General features: G+C 25.2%; 2 protein-coding genes across 4 annotated transcripts; one reads left to right on the forward strand and one right to left on the reverse strand.

The window, feature by feature from the left end:
• Positions 1 to 5,103: 5,103 nt before the first annotated feature.
• Positions 5,104 to 8,853, reverse strand: LOC112688323. Of its 3 annotated transcripts, none has more exons than XM_025561476.1 (4): positions 8,700 to 8,853; positions 8,235 to 8,627; positions 5,520 to 5,638; positions 5,104 to 5,447 (listed from the first exon to the last, which is right to left on the reverse strand). In XM_025561476.1, exons 2-4 carry the CDS (start codon positions 8,613 to 8,615, stop codon positions 5,156 to 5,158), a joined length of 792 nt encoding a protein of 263 aa, XP_025417261.1. In that variant the 5' UTR covers positions 8,616 to 8,627; positions 8,700 to 8,853; the 3' UTR covers positions 5,104 to 5,155. The 3 variants fall into 3 exon arrangements, with proteins under 3 accessions (XP_025417261.1, XP_025417259.1, XP_025417260.1); XM_025561474.1 differs by having other exon boundaries at positions 8,686 to 8,852; XM_025561475.1 differs by having other exon boundaries at positions 8,235 to 8,851.
• Positions 8,854 to 8,988: 135 nt separating this feature from the next.
• On the forward strand, positions 8,989 to 12,783 carry LOC112688322 (cleavage and polyadenylation specificity factor subunit 4). Its single transcript, XM_025561472.1, has 5 exons — positions 8,989 to 9,161; positions 9,833 to 10,036; positions 10,114 to 10,303; positions 11,552 to 11,792; positions 12,459 to 12,783. The coding sequence occupies exons 1-5, from the start codon at positions 9,059 to 9,061 to the stop codon at positions 12,558 to 12,560; spliced, it is 840 nt and encodes a 279-aa protein (XP_025417257.1). The 5' UTR covers positions 8,989 to 9,058; the 3' UTR covers positions 12,561 to 12,783.
• Positions 12,784 to 19,728: the final 6,945 nt, after the last annotated feature.

Below are 19,728 nucleotides of genomic sequence, written 5' to 3' on the forward strand. Positions count from 1 at the left end.
TACAGTTAACAATTTTTGTAAACCATTGATGAATTTTAACATTATAGTTTTGATTGTTATATGCAGGGCTTTAGATTTTATGCATATTGCCTATTTAGCAAATTTATATTTAATGAATATTTGTATATTTTTGTATTAAAATTTATCTTGAACTTGATTATATAATAATCTTACATAGGTAATTATAAAAATTCTTAAATTAATTTGAATGTATTTTTATATATTTTTGTTTCATCTTCTTTTTTTAATGTCATTTAAATGTGAATAAATAATTTTATTTCATATTTAAGTATTTAATTGCATATGTATGCATATGTTTTTTCCCAATTGTAAGTGCATCTAGTCTTGAGCCCTGGTTATATAACTGCTACTCCCGTACTAAAATGTTTTCACTATAATATCTAAGCTGATTTGATATATTATCGTCGTGTATGTATACTTAAAATTGCTTGTCCTATTAATATTTGTAGATACAACACTCCATTTAAATAATTGTATTTATTTGATTTATTAATATGAACACAAATCATTAGCAAATGCTTTTGAAATTTATTTGCATTCATAATATGTACCTATGCTAAAAGCAAACAATTCAATGTTATTTATTACAGAAAAAAAATGTTATTAAATAATTTTTTTTTTTTTACTTATGACAATATTTTTTATACAAATAAAAAAAAACTTTACAAAAATTGTTTTACAGTTCATTTATCATGTAATTATACCATGAACCTTGTATTACCATCAATGATATTTAGACATTATTGAAAATAGCTAATCTTTTATTTACTAGTCTTTTATAGAATGCTTATAATGCCAAACAAAGAGACAAATAATTAAGAAATACTATAATTTTCATCAAAAATAAAATATCAATGGTTGTGATAAAGTACCTATTTAGAGCAATGGCACAACTAGAACTTCAATTATCCATGGCAAAATAATCCAGCAAGCTCTTAATCTTACAAAGGTCCATCTCAGCTAATAGATGATAAATAATTATAAATATATTTAATATACAATATTGAATATGGTCACTTTTTACTATACATGTGTTTTTTTTTTTTGTTTAAATAATATAAATGAGACAATAATAAAATTTTAATTATTTAATCTCTAATGTCCGTTCTTTAACCAACCCAATCAATACACTTCGTCAATTAAAACGACGCTGGCCTAGAGATCTACTAAACAATTAACCTTTGATGAGTAATGAAATTTAAAGTGGTGTCACTGTAGGCCCCATTCTTTTAAGTCCACATGTCTTTTTGTTTTCTTACTATAAGCCTTCAAAATTTACTTATTGTATAAACTAAATGTGTACAGATTGTAAATATTCATTAAAAAAAAAAAATTAATTTACACGTAAAAAAGAAAGGTTCAGTGAGTTTTATGAAATTAAATGCTTTTAATTTAGCAAATTTATTGATTAATTTTCAAAGTTAACCTCTCAAACTGTTGTTGTTCAATTGAAAGTAATGCCAGGCCATATATTCCATCTGATACACCAGAGATGGGCAACTCAAAGTTACTAAAGAGCCAATTTATAGAACTTTGAAATCTAGCGAGCCAGAGTAAAGAAAGTAATAATTAAAAAAAAATCTTACCGATAAACGATGAAATGTTATGAAGGAATTTTCAGCCCATACTACATTTTCAATTTTATGAAGTAATTTGAAAATGTAGTACGGGCCAGATGAAAAAAGTATGCAAGCCGCCAGTTTCCCATCCCTATGATGTACAAATCGAGTAATCGACCATCACCAATACTGTTTCCTAGTCTAGAGGTTATATTTTCTCTAAATATAGAGTGCGTTTCCTTGTTATTTCTCTTCCAAAATGATTATTAAACCTATATATACTAATACCAAAGACGACGAGCAAACGCTGCACAAAAACTTATGAGTAGAGCGCGGATTTGTATGCACTTAAAAGTATCGAAATATGCCATATAATATGCAGTAAAAATCATGAAAATATGTAAAAAATATGCAAAAAATGTGCAAGAATTTTTTATTTATTTAAAATTTATAATTCAACTTATAAAAATTAATTACTTAAATACTTAATATAAAAAAATTTAGGGAATTTTCTAAACTTAATTTAGTTTTAAAATTTTATTTATTATTAAAATAAATAATCATATGCATTTCAAGTTTATCTTCTATGAAGCTGTGTCGTTTATCGGTCAACATATTTTTAAAGACTGAAAACGAACCCTCGATGTCAACCGAAGTTATTGGGGCATATTTGAAGCAAGTAGTATGTCGATAATCGACTGATACAGCAAGAGCGATTAAGTTTACGTCATAATCCATTATTTATTTTATAACTAAATATATATATATATATAAATTATTATTTAGTGACTATGAAATTTATTTTTCTACTAGACAAAATATTATTTTATACATTTTTTTTTAAATTTTCACACTTCAATATGCAATAAATTTTGAATTTTGCCAAAATATGCAAAAATATGCAAAAAAAATTTCACCTTTAGCTTCAAATTATGATGATTCGTGGAGATAACTGACAAAAATCCAAAAATATTGAAAGGAAAAAAATATGCGGTTGCATAGAAATCCGCGTTCTACTTATGAGTAATCATTTTCTTTTGTAAAATAAGTTCCATAATATTGATATAAAGTATAATTAATTGATTTTATAGTTTATATAATACAACATGTAATGGCCCAGTAGGTAATAATAATAATAATAACATACAACATTACCCGATTTAAAAAAAAAAATGAATTTTGCAAATCTATAAAAAAAATATAACATAGTCGCATGGCCTACAGTAGTAGACAACTTGTAATATTGTTGATATTTTTTGTTACACAACGCTCGTCAACGGTCGCAATGATACTATTACTATTACACAATAGTAAAGATAAACAGCCACTATATAGTACAAGGCACTATAAGTTATTTATAATTAATAAAATTGTCAATATTGTAATAACCCGAAAATACAAAAATAAAAAAAAATATTTAAGAGGGTAATATGTAAATGTGATGGCTATTTATATTGTATTATAGGTTGATTACCTTCCTCCTTGTTTAAGGGAGGGCTCTCGGTGTTACAAAGGTTCGAGAGTCGATCAGCGCAACTGGATAGTTTGAAAAGTCAAATAAAATAGCACTTACTTGTATTGTAGCAGTTGTTCGAATGTATAATGTAATATGTATAATGAGATTGAAAATAGACAAACGCAGGATTTGATACACTGAAGCTGAACACTCTTCAACACTCGCACAGAACACATAATCAAAAAGATGAATTTAAATTTCGCACGTAATCATTTGTCATAAGACTCTTTCATTAATCTTGCAATCAGTGTGCAAGCACTGACGATCTAAGATCAAGAGCCCGGGAAGAAGGTTGTGTGTCCCTGTTATATAGGGACGTATGGCGGAATGGACCTTGGACCGGTCCTTTGAAGATTTAATCTACTTAGGATGTCAAGAATCTTTATTGTTCGATTTATGTTGTCTGTGCAGGTATCGAAGGGACCGTTATTTATTTTTTAAAATGGTTTAAGATCATATAGTATACATTATTATAAAATATTTGTGCAGTATTTTACAATCCAATGATTCACATCATTACAATATTTATAGCTAGTCTAACTAAGGGATAATTATATTAAATTTATATTTAAAAATGCCAAATACCAATTGTTGCATCATACCTATTTACTCCAAATAGGTATAAGTTTCTGAAAACAAGAACAAAACAGAAATACTTTGATGTCTACAGCTTTTGAGCGAACACCAAAATGTTTTCAAAAATACGAAATCTGCTATAAGAAGCAGAATCAGTACCCACTGATTATATACTTATCAAATAGATAAGTAATTGTAAAACATGTAAACCGCATTAATGAGACTAAACTAAATGCATTAATTTTCAGTCAACAGAACCAACAACAGAATAAATATATTATGGACTAATGATTTTTTAAGTTTATTTACTTCTTAAATTGATAATATAATTCTAAAATCAATGCTTCTTTTAACAAAATAATCAATAAACCAAATGTTTACCTTTGGCCCTCCTTATGAATAATATATAAATATACAGCCTTGTAATTGTTTTTTAGTAAACAGGGAGTGTTTTAATTGTTCATAAAATTATTTTATCTTATAAATAATTTATAAAATATAATATCATACAGAATCAAATAAATTTCAATATTTATTAGTAAAATATATCATTTAGCACAATTAGATTAAGTAGTCTATTTTTGAATAATAATAAAAATAAAAATAATAATAATAAATCAAGATCAAGTTTCTACAAATGGAACAAGTTTCCTGTAGCAATAGTAAATAAGTAAGACTAAATGCTATGCTCATGTAATACAAATAAAATCATAGTTAAACAAAAAAAATTAATAATAAAAAATCCATGTATATCAGTTAAAAAAAAAAAAGAGTAAATTAAATTAAAACCAAAGTATTAATATTTATATCATACACACATAGAAATTATACATTATAAATAAATCATACACCATGTATGCATCTATACTATAAATATATAATAAAAATTATATGGTTAGACAAAAATGTATGTAATAAAATAATTATTATGAAATGCTTAGTACCATCAAATAATAATTTGTATCAAATAACAATGATGGTATGATAAAAATTAAAATTAAACTTTATCATAATATGAATACATACTAATTAAAATAATAAATCATTTATATTAGAATTAGACAATTTCCAAAAACATCATCAGAAAAAAAAAACTAAAATAAGTCAATAGATAATAAAAAAAAAAAAATTGCAATAGAAGCACAAAAGGAGTATTCAAAAATGGATTTACTTAATATTTTAAAAAGAAATACATTCGACAATATAAATGTAGTTATAACATAAATAATATTTTTATTTTTTTTTTATGAATAATTCTCTAAATAGAGTATACTAAGTTTTAACAATTTAATATCTGTCATAAAACTATTAATTTAAATAACGTCATTAAAATTAAATATGTATAAAGTCTAGTTTTAGTAACAGAAAAATTGAAAAATTATCTTTAACAAGAATAAAATTGTAAAAAATATTTATAAGATACAATAACAAACTTTGAAAATCTTTTAGGTTTTCATTAGTATTGTTTTTAGAATTATAGAAGTTATTGGTTCTTATTTTTAATTAATTCATGGTTAGAATTTTCTTCCTTACTTTCTACGTGTCCTAATTTTGTAACATCTAATACACATGATTTACAATCATTTTCTGTAGAACATTCATTAAAAAGAGAATCATCAGTATTGTATGGTTCATATTTTCTTAGTTGCTCAATCACATGTTTTAATTCTTTTTCTAGGCGCACTGTTCTTGTTTGGTACTGATCACACCAAAGACGAAGATTTGAAAGTTCTACTATTTCTGGCCGTGAACAGTTTAGTTTATCACGAATATATCTTAAATAATAGAATTATATATAAATATTAATTTTTAATTAATTTACTCGTTTAGGTATAAGAATTACGTACCCCAATGGATCATTAGGCCGTAAAGGATCTTGGTACATTTCAGCTAAAATATTTGTAAATGTTGACAAAATACCATTTTCTTCTAAGTATTTTCTGAATTCTTCATGTCTTGTGTCGGACTAAAATAAATAATAAATAAATATTATATTTATTTAAAAATTTAACAGATTAAATAATTACCTATACCACAAAAATTAATTCTGGAACTATAATATTTGTATTTACAAAGCATGGATCATAATGTACTTGTATAATAACTACATTGCATACTATTATTAATATTATTTGTGTACATTTTGTACTGTTATAATAAGATTTTTAATGAAAAATATGTAAATATTTATTTTATTATTTGAATACAAGGCATCAGTGCAGGCATGAATCCAGATTAATTATTAGGGGAGGCATTTTATATTGTGGACATAAAAATTCATTAATTCTATAATATATAAGCAGTGGCAGATTGGTCCACTGGGATACCGTGAAAGTTCCTGGTGAGCCAGTAGTCGTATTATAACACTGAGCCAATGTACTTGAATTAAAAATAATTTTATAAAAATCATGTATTTAAGTATATTGTATTTAATTGTAAGATTATGATAAAAACCTAGAGTAAATGAGATGTAAACAGTTCTACAGGCATTTAATCAATGAATAAAGGAGACTTTTATGAAAAATTATTATTATTGGATGGTGGGCCGGTCATAAGGTAATTTCCCGGGCCAATATTTTTAGCCAAACAACCCCTGATTATAAGTATTATGGTTTACCATAAATATTTCTTAACACTGTAAAGAAATAAACTTTCAACTATAAGTATAAAAAAAATAGGTAGGTACATTGAAAAGAAAACTTTTTAATTAAGAAAAATAAATATGAAATTAAATTAAAAATTATAGAGCAAAATCTAATTTTATTTTGGTTTTTGAAAACATGTCAATACATATTTGCTACAGAAAAATATAATATTTATCATTGCTTGACATATAATATTAAAATTTATTTTTCATTTAGATTAGTGATATTTGGTAGGGACGTTGCTCCCATGACATCCCCCTTGTATTTGCGCCTGCATCAATGTTGACATGCACCGGGTTACAAACAATTTCTTTTAAGTCATTAGTACTAGACATACTTCTATCCTCTATGGTAGTAGACAATAATAAAACTGTTGTCAAGCTAATCTATAATATATACAAATTTATAATATGTAAACAAACACTAGTTAGAAATAGGAACAATAAATGATAAATACAGTAAAAAAGCAAATATATATCAATTCCATTTATGCACGCATTTATGAAAATGTTGGTGACATGTTAGTGACCTTTTGAAGTTACTTAATAATAACCAATTTTTCAAATGTCATTCAATTTAAATGTATAATTATCAATATTTGCATGTTTAATTACATAAAATATAGTTTTTTTTCTAACCTAACCTAACCGAGTTTCTCCCTTTATAACGATTTTTTGATAATTTTAAAAATGTAGAATTTCAATTCAATCTACTTTACTTTTATTTTTTATTATCAGCCTATTTGAACTTTTAAATCACTACTTGTTGTTCCACTAATTTAAAGGTGAATAAAAAGTCAAACACTCTCAAATAATATACTACGGATAGAGCCAGTGTAAATGTGATATTAGTAATGAGTCTCTTGTGTTTAAAGTGTACATGCGCTATAAGATTCCTTGTATAATTATTGGAACGGTCTGGCTGGATGGTCGTCGACCAATCAAAATTCAATATACTGATTACTCATATGATAAACATGCAAGGAATAACTTGGCATATGTGCACATCACGCACCTTATTAAGAAATTTATATTGCTTATATTGGCAACAACTTTATTTCATTGATTAAATAGGAACAGCTCCATCAATAGTATATTATCTAAGCAAAAACCATAATTAAAAATAAATAAAAATAGAATAATAAATATATTAATAACAATTAATGAATAACAATTCTCTTACCAAAATGAATAATTCTAAAAATAGTTTTACCATATATTACATTTTGTTGTTGCTATTATAATTATATTATAGTTAATTTTGGGCGTTTTGATTGTCGAAAGATATGAGAATACTCGGTAAAATGCCCCCCCCCCCCAAAACCTCGGCAGTACACACACGATCAGGTCAACAGTGAGTTTTGTATAAATATAAAAAAGATAAAATGATGAAAGATATTCTTATTACCTTTCTTGTTTTCTATTAAATTTTATAGAAATAAAAAATTGTTTTATTAATTCATTAAATAGAATGGTGTGAGACAGTAATACTGACATGAAAGCTTTAAAACATATTACATGACTAGTGACACGCCAACAATACAGTCGTTCATTAGTTCAAACAAGTTTCATTTAAACAAAAAATGTTCTTTACATTTCCACAAACGACATCATATTTACCATGGTGTAAATGCACTGATATGATAATGTCATTAAAATTTTAAAATTTAAATATATTTCAAATTATAAAATATTAATTTATGTTAATTTATATTAGCTTAAAACCTTTATATATTTTTATTATTTTAAGATAAGTGATGAACAAAAAAACAATGCTCACATAACATCCGATATTACGTACAAGGTACGTAAAGGGTTATTTAGATGTTCTCTGATCAATAAATAGGTGAATCTCAATTTGCCTAATCTATCACTCTTCAAATCATAAAATAAATATGAATATGGTCCTCAAAAGTACCTTATTAGACACGTTACGAGTGTACGCCTGGCGAGCCGAACGCGGAGACAAATTTGAAGGATCGTTTTGCAAAGAATCGTTTGAAGGACCGTTGTTATTGTTATTATACGCAGGTTGTTCCAGTTGTGGCTGAGCGTTATATTCATGCTCCTCTTCGGCGTGCTGCTGACGATTGTTGTAGGCATTCAACGGCGGAGTCGGTGGCGGCGGAAAGTGATGAATCGGCGACCAAGTCATCGGCGGAAACCCGAAGTGAGTCGGTATTGGAAACATCGGTTGGCCAGGCTGCATGGGAAACGCGTTAGGTGGCGGCGGTGGCAGTTGCGGGCGAAAGATGGGCACGACTTGGGGCATTAGTTGAAATTGAGGACAATCAGTCATCGTGCGCGAAGTCTGAAAAACGGATTTAGGTATAAAATGGAAACGTGAACGAAATAAACAATAACAATACAAGCATCAACAGACGGACAGAGCAATCGAAGTTTTAGAATGTAGCCGTTAAATTTTTACGAGGCGTCGAGCATTTCGTAGTTGGTCATAACGTACAAAATATGATCGTGTGGGGGTAGTACGGGAAAATTAATAAGTAATTTATTTTTACTTTTGACCGGGAAAACCACCATCGTCTAGTTGTTAACCATGGTCCAAAAAGTCTTATCTATGGTAAGTTATTGGCTATCAAAAACTATTTCTTATCAATGTTATACCAATGTATTTTGAAAAAAATGAACAGTATTCATTAATCAAAAAACAAAATAAAGTTAATTTATTTAGATTTTTCAGTGAAGAAAAAAAGTTTTACGGCTTCTAGTAACCAAAATATAATGGAATTACTTGTAGCAGGATTTGACGATATCAAGTTTAATGTCGAAGTAGCTTTAGATGAACAACATGGGGCTTTACCTTTACCATTCAATGGGATGGACAGTAAGATTGATATCTTGTAATATTTCTATACTATTAATGTTTACTAAATTAAATTACTGATCTCAATTTCATATATATAAATAAATATATCATATCACCCTTGGATTAAATGTTTCTGGTTATTAAATACTATTTATTTCAGATAAATATTTTAATACAATATATTACAATAAATAGTCTATACAAATCTTAAAATAAACAATATTTCTTGAAATTTGAAATGCATTGAATATATGGGCTAATATAAAAAGTAAAAGTAAATAGTTAAACTATAATATCCAATTAAAATAATTATCATATATATAAGTATTTTTACTATATTTATTTTTACCTAATAATTTTTAAATTTTTAATTCATTAGTAAATATCAACATCATTATTATTTTTATATTATTCTATTTAAAAGTCGGAATTCAAATAAATATATAATTTAAACTCATTAATGGGGCAAACATAAAATAAAAAAAACATATTGCTAATATCATGTATACCTTTGTAATTATTAATAATAATTGTTTTCTATTTATATATTTTATATATATTGATTATCTGCTATTTATTTATTTTTGATTCAATATGTTATTAATTATTTATATACTTTAAGCAGTTTAAACCAAGATTATTATATTTGAAATATATTCATTTACACTATTTTTTTTATTTTTTTTTAGAATCTATTGCTGCAGTATGTTCATTTTATCCAAAAGGAAATTGTTTGAAAGGAGCATTATGTCCAATGAGGCATGTGCGAGGTGATAGAACAATTGTTTGCAAACATTGGTTACGTGGCCTGTGTAAAAAAGGGGATCAATGTGAATTCTTACATGAGTACGATATGACTAAAATGCCGGAATGTTATTTCTATGCACGATTCAGTAAACAACATAATTTTTTTCATTATGTTTGTATAAATTAGACATTATATCTTCCATGTATATATATTTTTTTACAGATGCCTGTCATAACAAAGAATGTCCATTTTTACATATTGATCCTGAAAGTAAATTAAAGGATTGTCCATGGTATGACCGAGGATTTTGCCGCCATGGTCCACATTGTAAACATAAACATGTTCGTCGTGTACTTTGTATGAATTATGTAGCAGGATTTTGTCCTGATGGTCCAAACTGTAAATTTGTACAGTATGTACTTTTATCAGTATTTATTTAAAAATAATTAATATTTGACGTTTTTAATTCAAAAATAATTTTATTAGCTTTTTATTATTATGAAAAAAAAAAAAAAAATTCTCCTGATTTGACTGTAGTATCAAAATAAATAATATCAAGTAAATACAGAAATTAATTTTTTCACTGACCATATTTTAATATTATTTTGTTACATTTTTTGTTTTTTGCATTTATTGTTATCAACATTTTAATTCTATGTCATAATTATATGCTTTTAATCTTAAAACAAAATAAATTTTATAATATTTAATTAAAATGTATTAAAATAATTTATTTCAATGTTACATTATTCTGATTAAATATTAATTGACTAAATTAAAAAATATAAATATAAATTTTAAGTGTTACACTTATTAAATATTTCACTGTTATACTTATATTTTTGTGAGTAGCTCTCAGAAATAATATATGATCCATGGTTGTAGGTATGTACTAGAACTAGAGCCCTGTATGGGCCAAGCTGGCCCTGTTCTGGCTTGAATCCGGCTCAGCACATAGTTACATTGGGGAAAACTGTATCGCATATTTCTTATAAATGTATAGATCTGAATGGGTTTGCTGTTTAAATTAATTTTAAATGAACTCGAGTTCTAAAAACTAGAATTGTGTTTTAATTGTTCGGACATATTATATCATTATATGAGCTTGTATTTTGTAAATTATTTTAATACTTCTATTTGTGGATAGCTAAAATTGAAAATAATTAATAAATGTAAACATCATTATATATATATATATTTATTTATTTATTTACTATATATTAAATATTTAAAAGTTGATTATTATATAAGTAATTGTTGTATATAATTATTATAGCCTGGATTAGGTGTTCACCAGGTGGGTTGGACCGGACTGGGCTAGGGATTTTATAAGAGTAGTCAGGGCCGGGTAGGCTTCATTATACAATTTTAACTTAAAAAGACTTGAATTTCATAAATTAGAATAATTAGAGGCTCTAATGGACCTAGTTTTTCATATCTGAATATGGATTAGGCTGAGCTTAAAAAAATCAATTTATGCAGAGCTCAAGTATGCGCTTACGCTAAGCCCGAAAACAAGTGTTATACTTATATCTTACTATATATTTTTTTAATTTTTTTTTTTATAAATACCTGTTGGGTAAGAATACTTGTAATTTATACATTTTTAATGCAAAATAAAATACTATATTTATTTTTACATATTATTTTTTAATTTTAGTCCAAGATTTGAACTTCCTGCTTATCAACAACATGATGTAAATCAAAAAGATTCAAAGAAACTTGTTGTAATTTGTCATTTTTGTGGTGATACTGGGCACAAAGCTATGTACTGTCATAAAATGGTGTCAGATCTTGTTAAAATTAAACCAGAATTAGAGTCTAATGAACCATTGCAAACAAATAATCAACCAGGATTTAATAGAAAACTAAAACCATTAGAAGAAGTTACTTGTTATAAGGTAATAAATTTATCAAGTTTGCTATCTAAATATAAATATATTTTGATAATATTTAAAATTTGTGTTATATGGTATATATATGGTTTTAATAATATTATTTCCAATTACTAATAAATATAATTATTTATATGAATATTAATTATATTATTATATTTTGCTTTTTTAACTTTTTAATTCTTAACTTTCTTTAGAGAAAAATTTTAAATGAACTATGTAAAGATGTATTTTTTTGTTGTCATAAAATTTATTAGTTTAATGTTTGTATTATTATTATTATATAATTTTAATTTAAAATGATAACAGCTCAATAATAAGTATCTGTGTTATTTTAATAAATTATTATGACTCTTTTAGTTCTTTAATTTTAAGCTTACCATTTTAATGATAAAAAGCTTCTTTTTCCTAATTATTAATTATTTATTATACATTTTTAAAATTTAAAATTTTTTATTTTATTAATTCATTTAATTTTGTTGAAAATTAATGGTTTTTGATTACCAAACAAGCATGACTATCAACCTCCAAACTTATAAATACTTAGACTTATTAATAAATTATTTTATGTAGCAAGAATATATATTCATTATTTATCAAAGATAAAAAAATGTTTCATCAACTGTTTGTAAAATATCATTCTAAATATTTTATACTTATAATTTTTTTCAGTGTGGATTTAAGGGTCATTATGCCAATAAGTGTCCAAAAGGTCATTTAGCATTTTTGTCTCTACAACAAAATCAAGCTATCCAAAATAATCAAGGAACATGACTTGATTAGTGAAAGTTAAAATATATTCTTAGTAATTTATGTATATACATTTTTGTTCAATGTGGTATATAAAATAATTATAATTATTATTCGATAGAAGATTGATTTTATTATTTTGTAAGAGATAAGTTTTGACAATAAATCTTTTAGATGGACCTATTTTTAAAAAAAAATGTATATATATATGTAAATCAACATATCAGTATATACCTTATAAATAGAAAAAAGAACCATAATTAGATTATTATTTTTTTTTTAATAATGTTTGCAAATATTAATGTTATATGTATTATAATCATTATATGCAAAAAACATAATTTGTAATTATTGTAATATTTATGTTTAGAATAATATTTATTAAATTAGATATTAAGTATACTAATAAATTTTGCTTTATAAATTATTTAACAAATCTAGTTTCATCAAATTGTATATTGTTAATTAATATTTTATATTATCAAGTTAATTATTTTTTTCTCTAAATATCCTATAGTTTCTTATAAAATAATATAATTTTATTCATTATACATTTTTATAGAAAACAAAAACATGTATGTTATTTTTTTAATTATTAATGTTTTACTTACTTTGGATCAACTTTACCTATAGATATAAATAATCATGTTTTAAAACTAAATAACTGTATACATTTCCAATAATGATAATGAGTCATGGTTAATGATAGTTGTAGTCAGTGATGAATTTTAAGTAGCTCCAGACCTTACAAAATATATTACTTATTTTCAATCTGCTATCTTGGTGCATTAGTTCATGGGTGCTAAAACATAATTATTTCAATTTTATTTAAGCTTTAGTGCACTTCTTATAGGTACCTCAGATTAATAGTATAATAATAAAAATAATAAAACGGTGGTTTATTATGTTTTCCTGTTAAATATATCTGTAAATATTAATTTTTTTCCAATTTTTTTTTTTTTTTTTAGTGTTCAACTTTTTACTAATGGTAATATGAAAAATGTATTATTAAATTCATATTTTTATCCTTCAACCTATTTAGAAAAATAAACTTTGAATTTCTATAAAATTGCGAACTAGTATTTTTATTAAATAAAAGATAATGAACATTTTTAAATTTATTGCATTTGCAAGTATAATAATTAATTTCACTGTTTTTTGTCATGTAAATTTTTATTAGTAGTAATATGTAGATGGTTAAGTAAAAATTGTTTATATCACTATATTAAATATTCAGTGTTTTAATTTTTATTTAAGAGCTTTCGGTATGAATTATAGCTCTACAATTACTGAACTATATATATTGGTTTAATAAATCTTTGATAGCAATACCAACATCCTACATATTACAATAGAAAATAAAAATAAAATTATAATTAACATAATTGTAGGCGATCAGGCAGTCTCATGAGTCGAATGTTATAATCATATATTTGGTTTTTGTTTTTATTTATTTTTACACTTTAGTGCGACCACGGCCTTAGAAGATTAGTTGTGGTGCGGGCATTTATTTTTTTCCAAAATGAAGATATCGTCGATCGCCAGTATTAATAACAAACCGTAAAGTGTATAAAGTATAATACACCAAATTCACAGACATTGCTATTTATATTTCTTCAGAAATGATGACGTTGTCCCTTATCATAACCACCATATAATCTTTAATTATGAAAATAGTTTTGATATTATAATCGTAAAATTCGTTTTCAAATTGACGTAAATTGAAATTCATATAAAAATTATTTTGGACATCAATTAGGATGAACGTGGCGTCCTCCCATTCCAGTGAAAAAATATAGTTGGGGTACGCAAAAAAAAAAATAGTAAAGGAGCTCCGTCCCCCCGTGCACCCCCCCCCCCCCCCAATTCGAGCACTGCATGTAGTGTATATACTTGATTTAAAATTATTGATTTTTATAAAGAAAGTATTACAACTGTTTTGCAATATATATATATATATTCTATGATAAAGTTTTTAAATAGTGAATTTGTATCTATTAAAATATAATTAATATAATCATACATAGAATATTTTACAATTTACTTCAATAATTTTTCATTAATATCGAATTTTGATAGATATGATACTGACATTAAATTAGAGATTTAGCCTCCATTTCCCTATGTAAGTAAGGATGTATTAGATGGATGTTATGCGGCATATACCTACTTTCCAAATTTAAAAAAAAGAGAGCATACTAAAGAAAAACTGTACATCGCTACATAGGCGCAACTAAGGGAGGGCTTGGGTGGGCTAAGCCCACCCAGTTTTGTCCGTAGCCTATTCAGTTTTACTACAAAATAAAATATCAACTCTTGGTTTTTCTAAAAATGTAATTTTTGGTGTAATTTAGACATTTGAAACTCTAAGATCTGAAGATGAATTTAAGAAAATATGGGAATAAATAAAAATATTATGCTGAAGAAAATGACATGTGGTTACTAATTCCATTAACTGGTGTATATATTTTGTGATTTTGATAATTTGTTTTATGTTTTTTAACCTAAATAATACATACAAAATATAGGATCAAAGCATCGCAGAAGAGAGTCAATTAGCCTTCATGACTATGTATTAACAGCTACCACGGCGGCAGAAAATGACTCACATTCGTCATTAGCAAATTATGTAGAAAATTATTGGAAAACTTTTACATATTTTTTTACTATGGCCAGTATTATTTTCAATCTTAAATATAACTTTTCTGATTAAAGTTTGGCTATGGCCAGTTCGGTTGTAGTTCATTTTGTAAATTACAACCGATTCAATGAAGTTTATTGATCATTATAAGGTAATTTGGTAATACCATGTATATAAATACATTTTAATTGTATAAGAGATTAATGATAACTAATTAATTAATTATAATAATTATAATTATAGAAATTACTTCATATTTCAAAGAGTAGCTTAGAAGCAGAAATTAGAATGGCATTTAACCTTTAAATAGTAAAAAAAAATATTTTAATATAAATTATGTTAAAGAAGTCGAAAAACAAATATTTCCAAACTTTTCTAAACTTATACAAGTGGCTTTATCTATACTTATAAGTTCAGACACCTGTGAAAGGTCGTTCTCTTCAATGAGACGAATAAAACATTGGCTTAAATCTTCCATGGCCCATGATCGATTTACAAATTTATCCATTTTAAATATAAAGAGAGATGTAACCAACAAATTAGACGAAAATGAAATTGTAAATAAATTTGTTGAAAAAAATAAAATAATATTGTTAATTTAATTAGGCTTTATAATAAAAATTTAATAGCTATGATCTGTATATTTCAATGATTATATATGTATATCCTTATTATCCGTGTTTATTTAGGTAGCTAGTCTTTAAGTAATAAGTGACTAGGTAAGTGATAACATTTTACTTCGAAATAAACTATTAACGATTATGGTCGTAAGGACTTCTAATTTATATAAATATAAATGTTAATGTTGATAATCAATATTGGAGGTGTGGGGACGAAGCCCCCACGAGTTGCTGGTATCATTAAAATTCAGCCTACCCAGAAATTGAACTCTAGTTGCGCCTATGCATTTCTAGTATGCGATGGAAAACGTACATTTACTCATTTCACAAAAAATGTTTTATGTCAGTAGTAAGTAATCATTTTATTCTACATTATGTCTCAACTGCCCAAGTAAAAAAAATGTTATTTTATTAATTATACTCATATATGGCTAAAAGCGGTTTGCGGAATGCCCGAAGACACCATGATATAATTTCTATAGATTTTTGCTTAGATCATATATAACCAAATAAGTCGGTAATGAACAACTGTCAACTGAATTTAAGTCTTGTGAACCAATTTGAGCCAGCAAGAGCGTCTCGCTGGCTTGTCTATAGTGTTTACACTGTGCGCATAGGGCTCATGTTTTGCTCGCACTTCGGCTCGATCGTGCTTGTGCTCATATCTAAACGCAGTTTAAGATTTGTCGATAATAAATAATAATAATATCTATAGGTGTACCAGTCATATGTGTAAACTGGAGGAGGAGCATTGCTCCCCTAGAATAAATTAGAAGTGGCAATTCCTTCTCTGATATTTGACATACCTTATTTTACATTATATATTTATATTTTAAAATAAGTAAAAAAAAAAGCTGGTTTTAGCTATAACTAAACAGTTTTTTTTTAAATATTAATTTTAAATTTTAGCTTATCTAACATTATGTTAGATAATGAATAACGAATAATTTTATATAATAATATAGTACTTTTTTGCTATAATTTTTATGACAAAGGCAAAATAAAAATTTAAAAAAATATATAGGTAGTAAAGCGGCGTTTTTGTTTATATATTTGCCCCCCTCTAATAAACTTCCAAGTTACGCCCATGGTATCAGTTATTTACTTATTTATCTTTTTTATAGCCAGAAATTGTAGATAAAAAAATATGGCCTGCCGATGTAAATATTAGTAACTAACCTATAAAGACTTTGTAATAGATTTTCTTTAAATCAAGAAAAAGCATTATGAGGATTAAGAATATTAATCGACGAAGAACCTAATTAAATTAAAAAAAAATAAACGAAATAAATAGTTTTATAAAAACAATCTCATGTTCTACAACGGAATGCGATCGTGGATTTAGCTTGATGAATATTATTTGCACCGATATACGCTCAAGATTAACTATCCACAATAATTCAAATCTAATATTGATATTGTTATATTGTTCCATCATTTAATATAAGGAACCCTGAAGACTATGTTAAAAGTTGGATTTGGACCTTATCCGTTTATTCATGTTTATTCATTACCACTATTTATTTTGTTATTTTTTAAACCGTATCTATCATTTTATAACACGTAATAACACGTGTTATAAAATGATAACTTTGTGAATTATTGTTTAGTTATAGTATACCTTTTATTTATGGTCTAGATATGTGATTTACTCGCGCAGCCAGGTTTTTAGTTCACATGCAAAGCATAATTCCATTTGCAACAGTATCAAGCCTTTATAAAAACTAGTTTAGGCTTAGATTATAATTTCTCTTGGGGTGAAGCCGGGTAGGCGTAACGAGCGAAGTCCTAAAATTTTTAAAATTAAAGTTCCGATTTTTTAAAAAAAAAAAATTTTAAACCACAGAATGGCTGATAGCTACAAATCTATAAAAATAATAGAAATTAAAAAGAAAGTTTTAAACAAACATTGTAGAATATTATATAACGTTAATTTTATAAGCATATTTTATGTATTTGGTAAATTAAAACATTTTGTAATAATATTAATTACATTGTTTAAATGAATATAGCTTGTTATTCGTTTATATAATCGATGGAGGGAAAGGGGTTGATGATAAGAGACCCCCTAAATCTGCCACATATTTAGCACATGATTTTAAGCATACCTACAAATAATTTCAGGGCTACATCACTGTATGTAAAGTACTGTCAGATTTCTTGAACTCTCACCCTCCTGGTCTGCTGACGTAATATTAAGTATTAATGCTTCCTAATATTCATTAAATTATTTTTAATTATTAAAAATATGTTTAATATTATAGTTAAAATATTTAAATGCACTACCAAAATTAAATATAATATCATTTTTGGATGGGACTACTAAATACGTACCAAATAATAATTAAAATGTATAATAAACTTAACACGTGTTCAATTTAAATTTGTGATCAAGCAGAAAAAAAACAAATAGTATTTATAAAAATTATTCCAAAAAATCTACGGTATAGTTTATTTAGACTTTATTTAGACTTGCGTCGTAGAATAATGATTATGGTTATACATTCATAAAACAGTTTAATCTTAGTTGCATGTAGTAAAAATAAATAAAACTGTTGGAAACTGAGGAGTACTTTAATTGTTAAATGTTGTGCTTGAACACTATCAAGGTAATATACAAATAAGTATATTTTTATTTTTATTTGAATGTTGTTCTATTGTTTCACGTTAGCTTTAATATATTTAAAATGCACAAACAAAAAAAAAAATACTTTTTTATATATTAGCGAGATAGTGTTTAAGCACATTTAAAATTTAGAATATTCTTCAGTTTTCAACAGTTTTATATACTTTTTACTACATGGAACAAAGATAATTTTTTTGAAAGTATAATTATAATCAGTATTTTACAACGCAAAAATTGATAAAATTTACAGAAATACACTGTTGCTAAGACATTTTAATTAATATAATATGTTTTTTTTTCCAAACTAATAATTAATTATTTTTAATATTTTTAATACTACTTTATTTTGTATATTTAAAATTTAATTGAAAATTGTTCCATAATACACGATAATATTATTATTATTATTAAAAAAAGTAATAAAAAAAGTATACTATTTACACATCATAAATTTGTTGTATGGTACCTATGTCATAGGGCAAAAACAATACCAGGATGTTGTTTAAAATTATACTTACAAATGGAGACATTTATGTTACACATACGATTTTGCATCAAGTTAATTTGGTAAAAAATTGAAACAGAATTAACAAATTAATTAAAATAATAATTATTTTAAGAATTCAGAATTATATTGAGTATAAAAAATATTTATATTTATGATTGCTTCTTGTTAATTAAAATAGTTGAAGTGCACACAATTTATTGAAGATGGCTAAAGTTATCTTTTACATAGATGAAACGTCAGATTAATTAAATCATGTATAATACTTATTAGTATTTTTTTTACTATTAAATCAAATTGTCAAATTGTTAAAATAATGTGAATAATTGATTATAATAACGGAATATTAAAAGAATTCGTTAATTTATAATACTATTCATACTTTTTTTATATAAATATATATATATTTTTTTTTTGATTCAATTAAATTGAAAAATTAATTTAATAATATCTAAGTACGTAATTTTATACCTTCTTACTTATTTTTATTATTACGAAAAAAAAAAATGAATATAAGTATTTACTCATCAATGAAATTGAATACATGGTATAAACTGTTCACTACAAATTTGAATTAATTTACATATAATTACGAAGAATTCTTTGGAACAAAGGTCGTAAATTGAACAGCATTGCCAAAGCGCTAGACACCTTGTTACAAATCATTTTAGTACATACGGCGATTTTTTTATAAGTATTTTAATATTAGCATTTATTATTCAGTATAAAATAGTAGTGGGTGTAAAATCTATTTTTCTTAAATTATCAGGTGTTTTAGTTATTTTAATTTTGCAAATTTT

The sequence above is a fragment of the Sipha flava genome, unplaced genomic scaffold (assembly GCF_003268045.1).
Source record: "Sipha flava isolate LNK unplaced genomic scaffold, YSA_version1 38_pilon_pilon, whole genome shotgun sequence".
Classification (NCBI taxonomy): domain Eukaryota; kingdom Metazoa; phylum Arthropoda; class Insecta; order Hemiptera; family Aphididae; genus Sipha; species Sipha flava.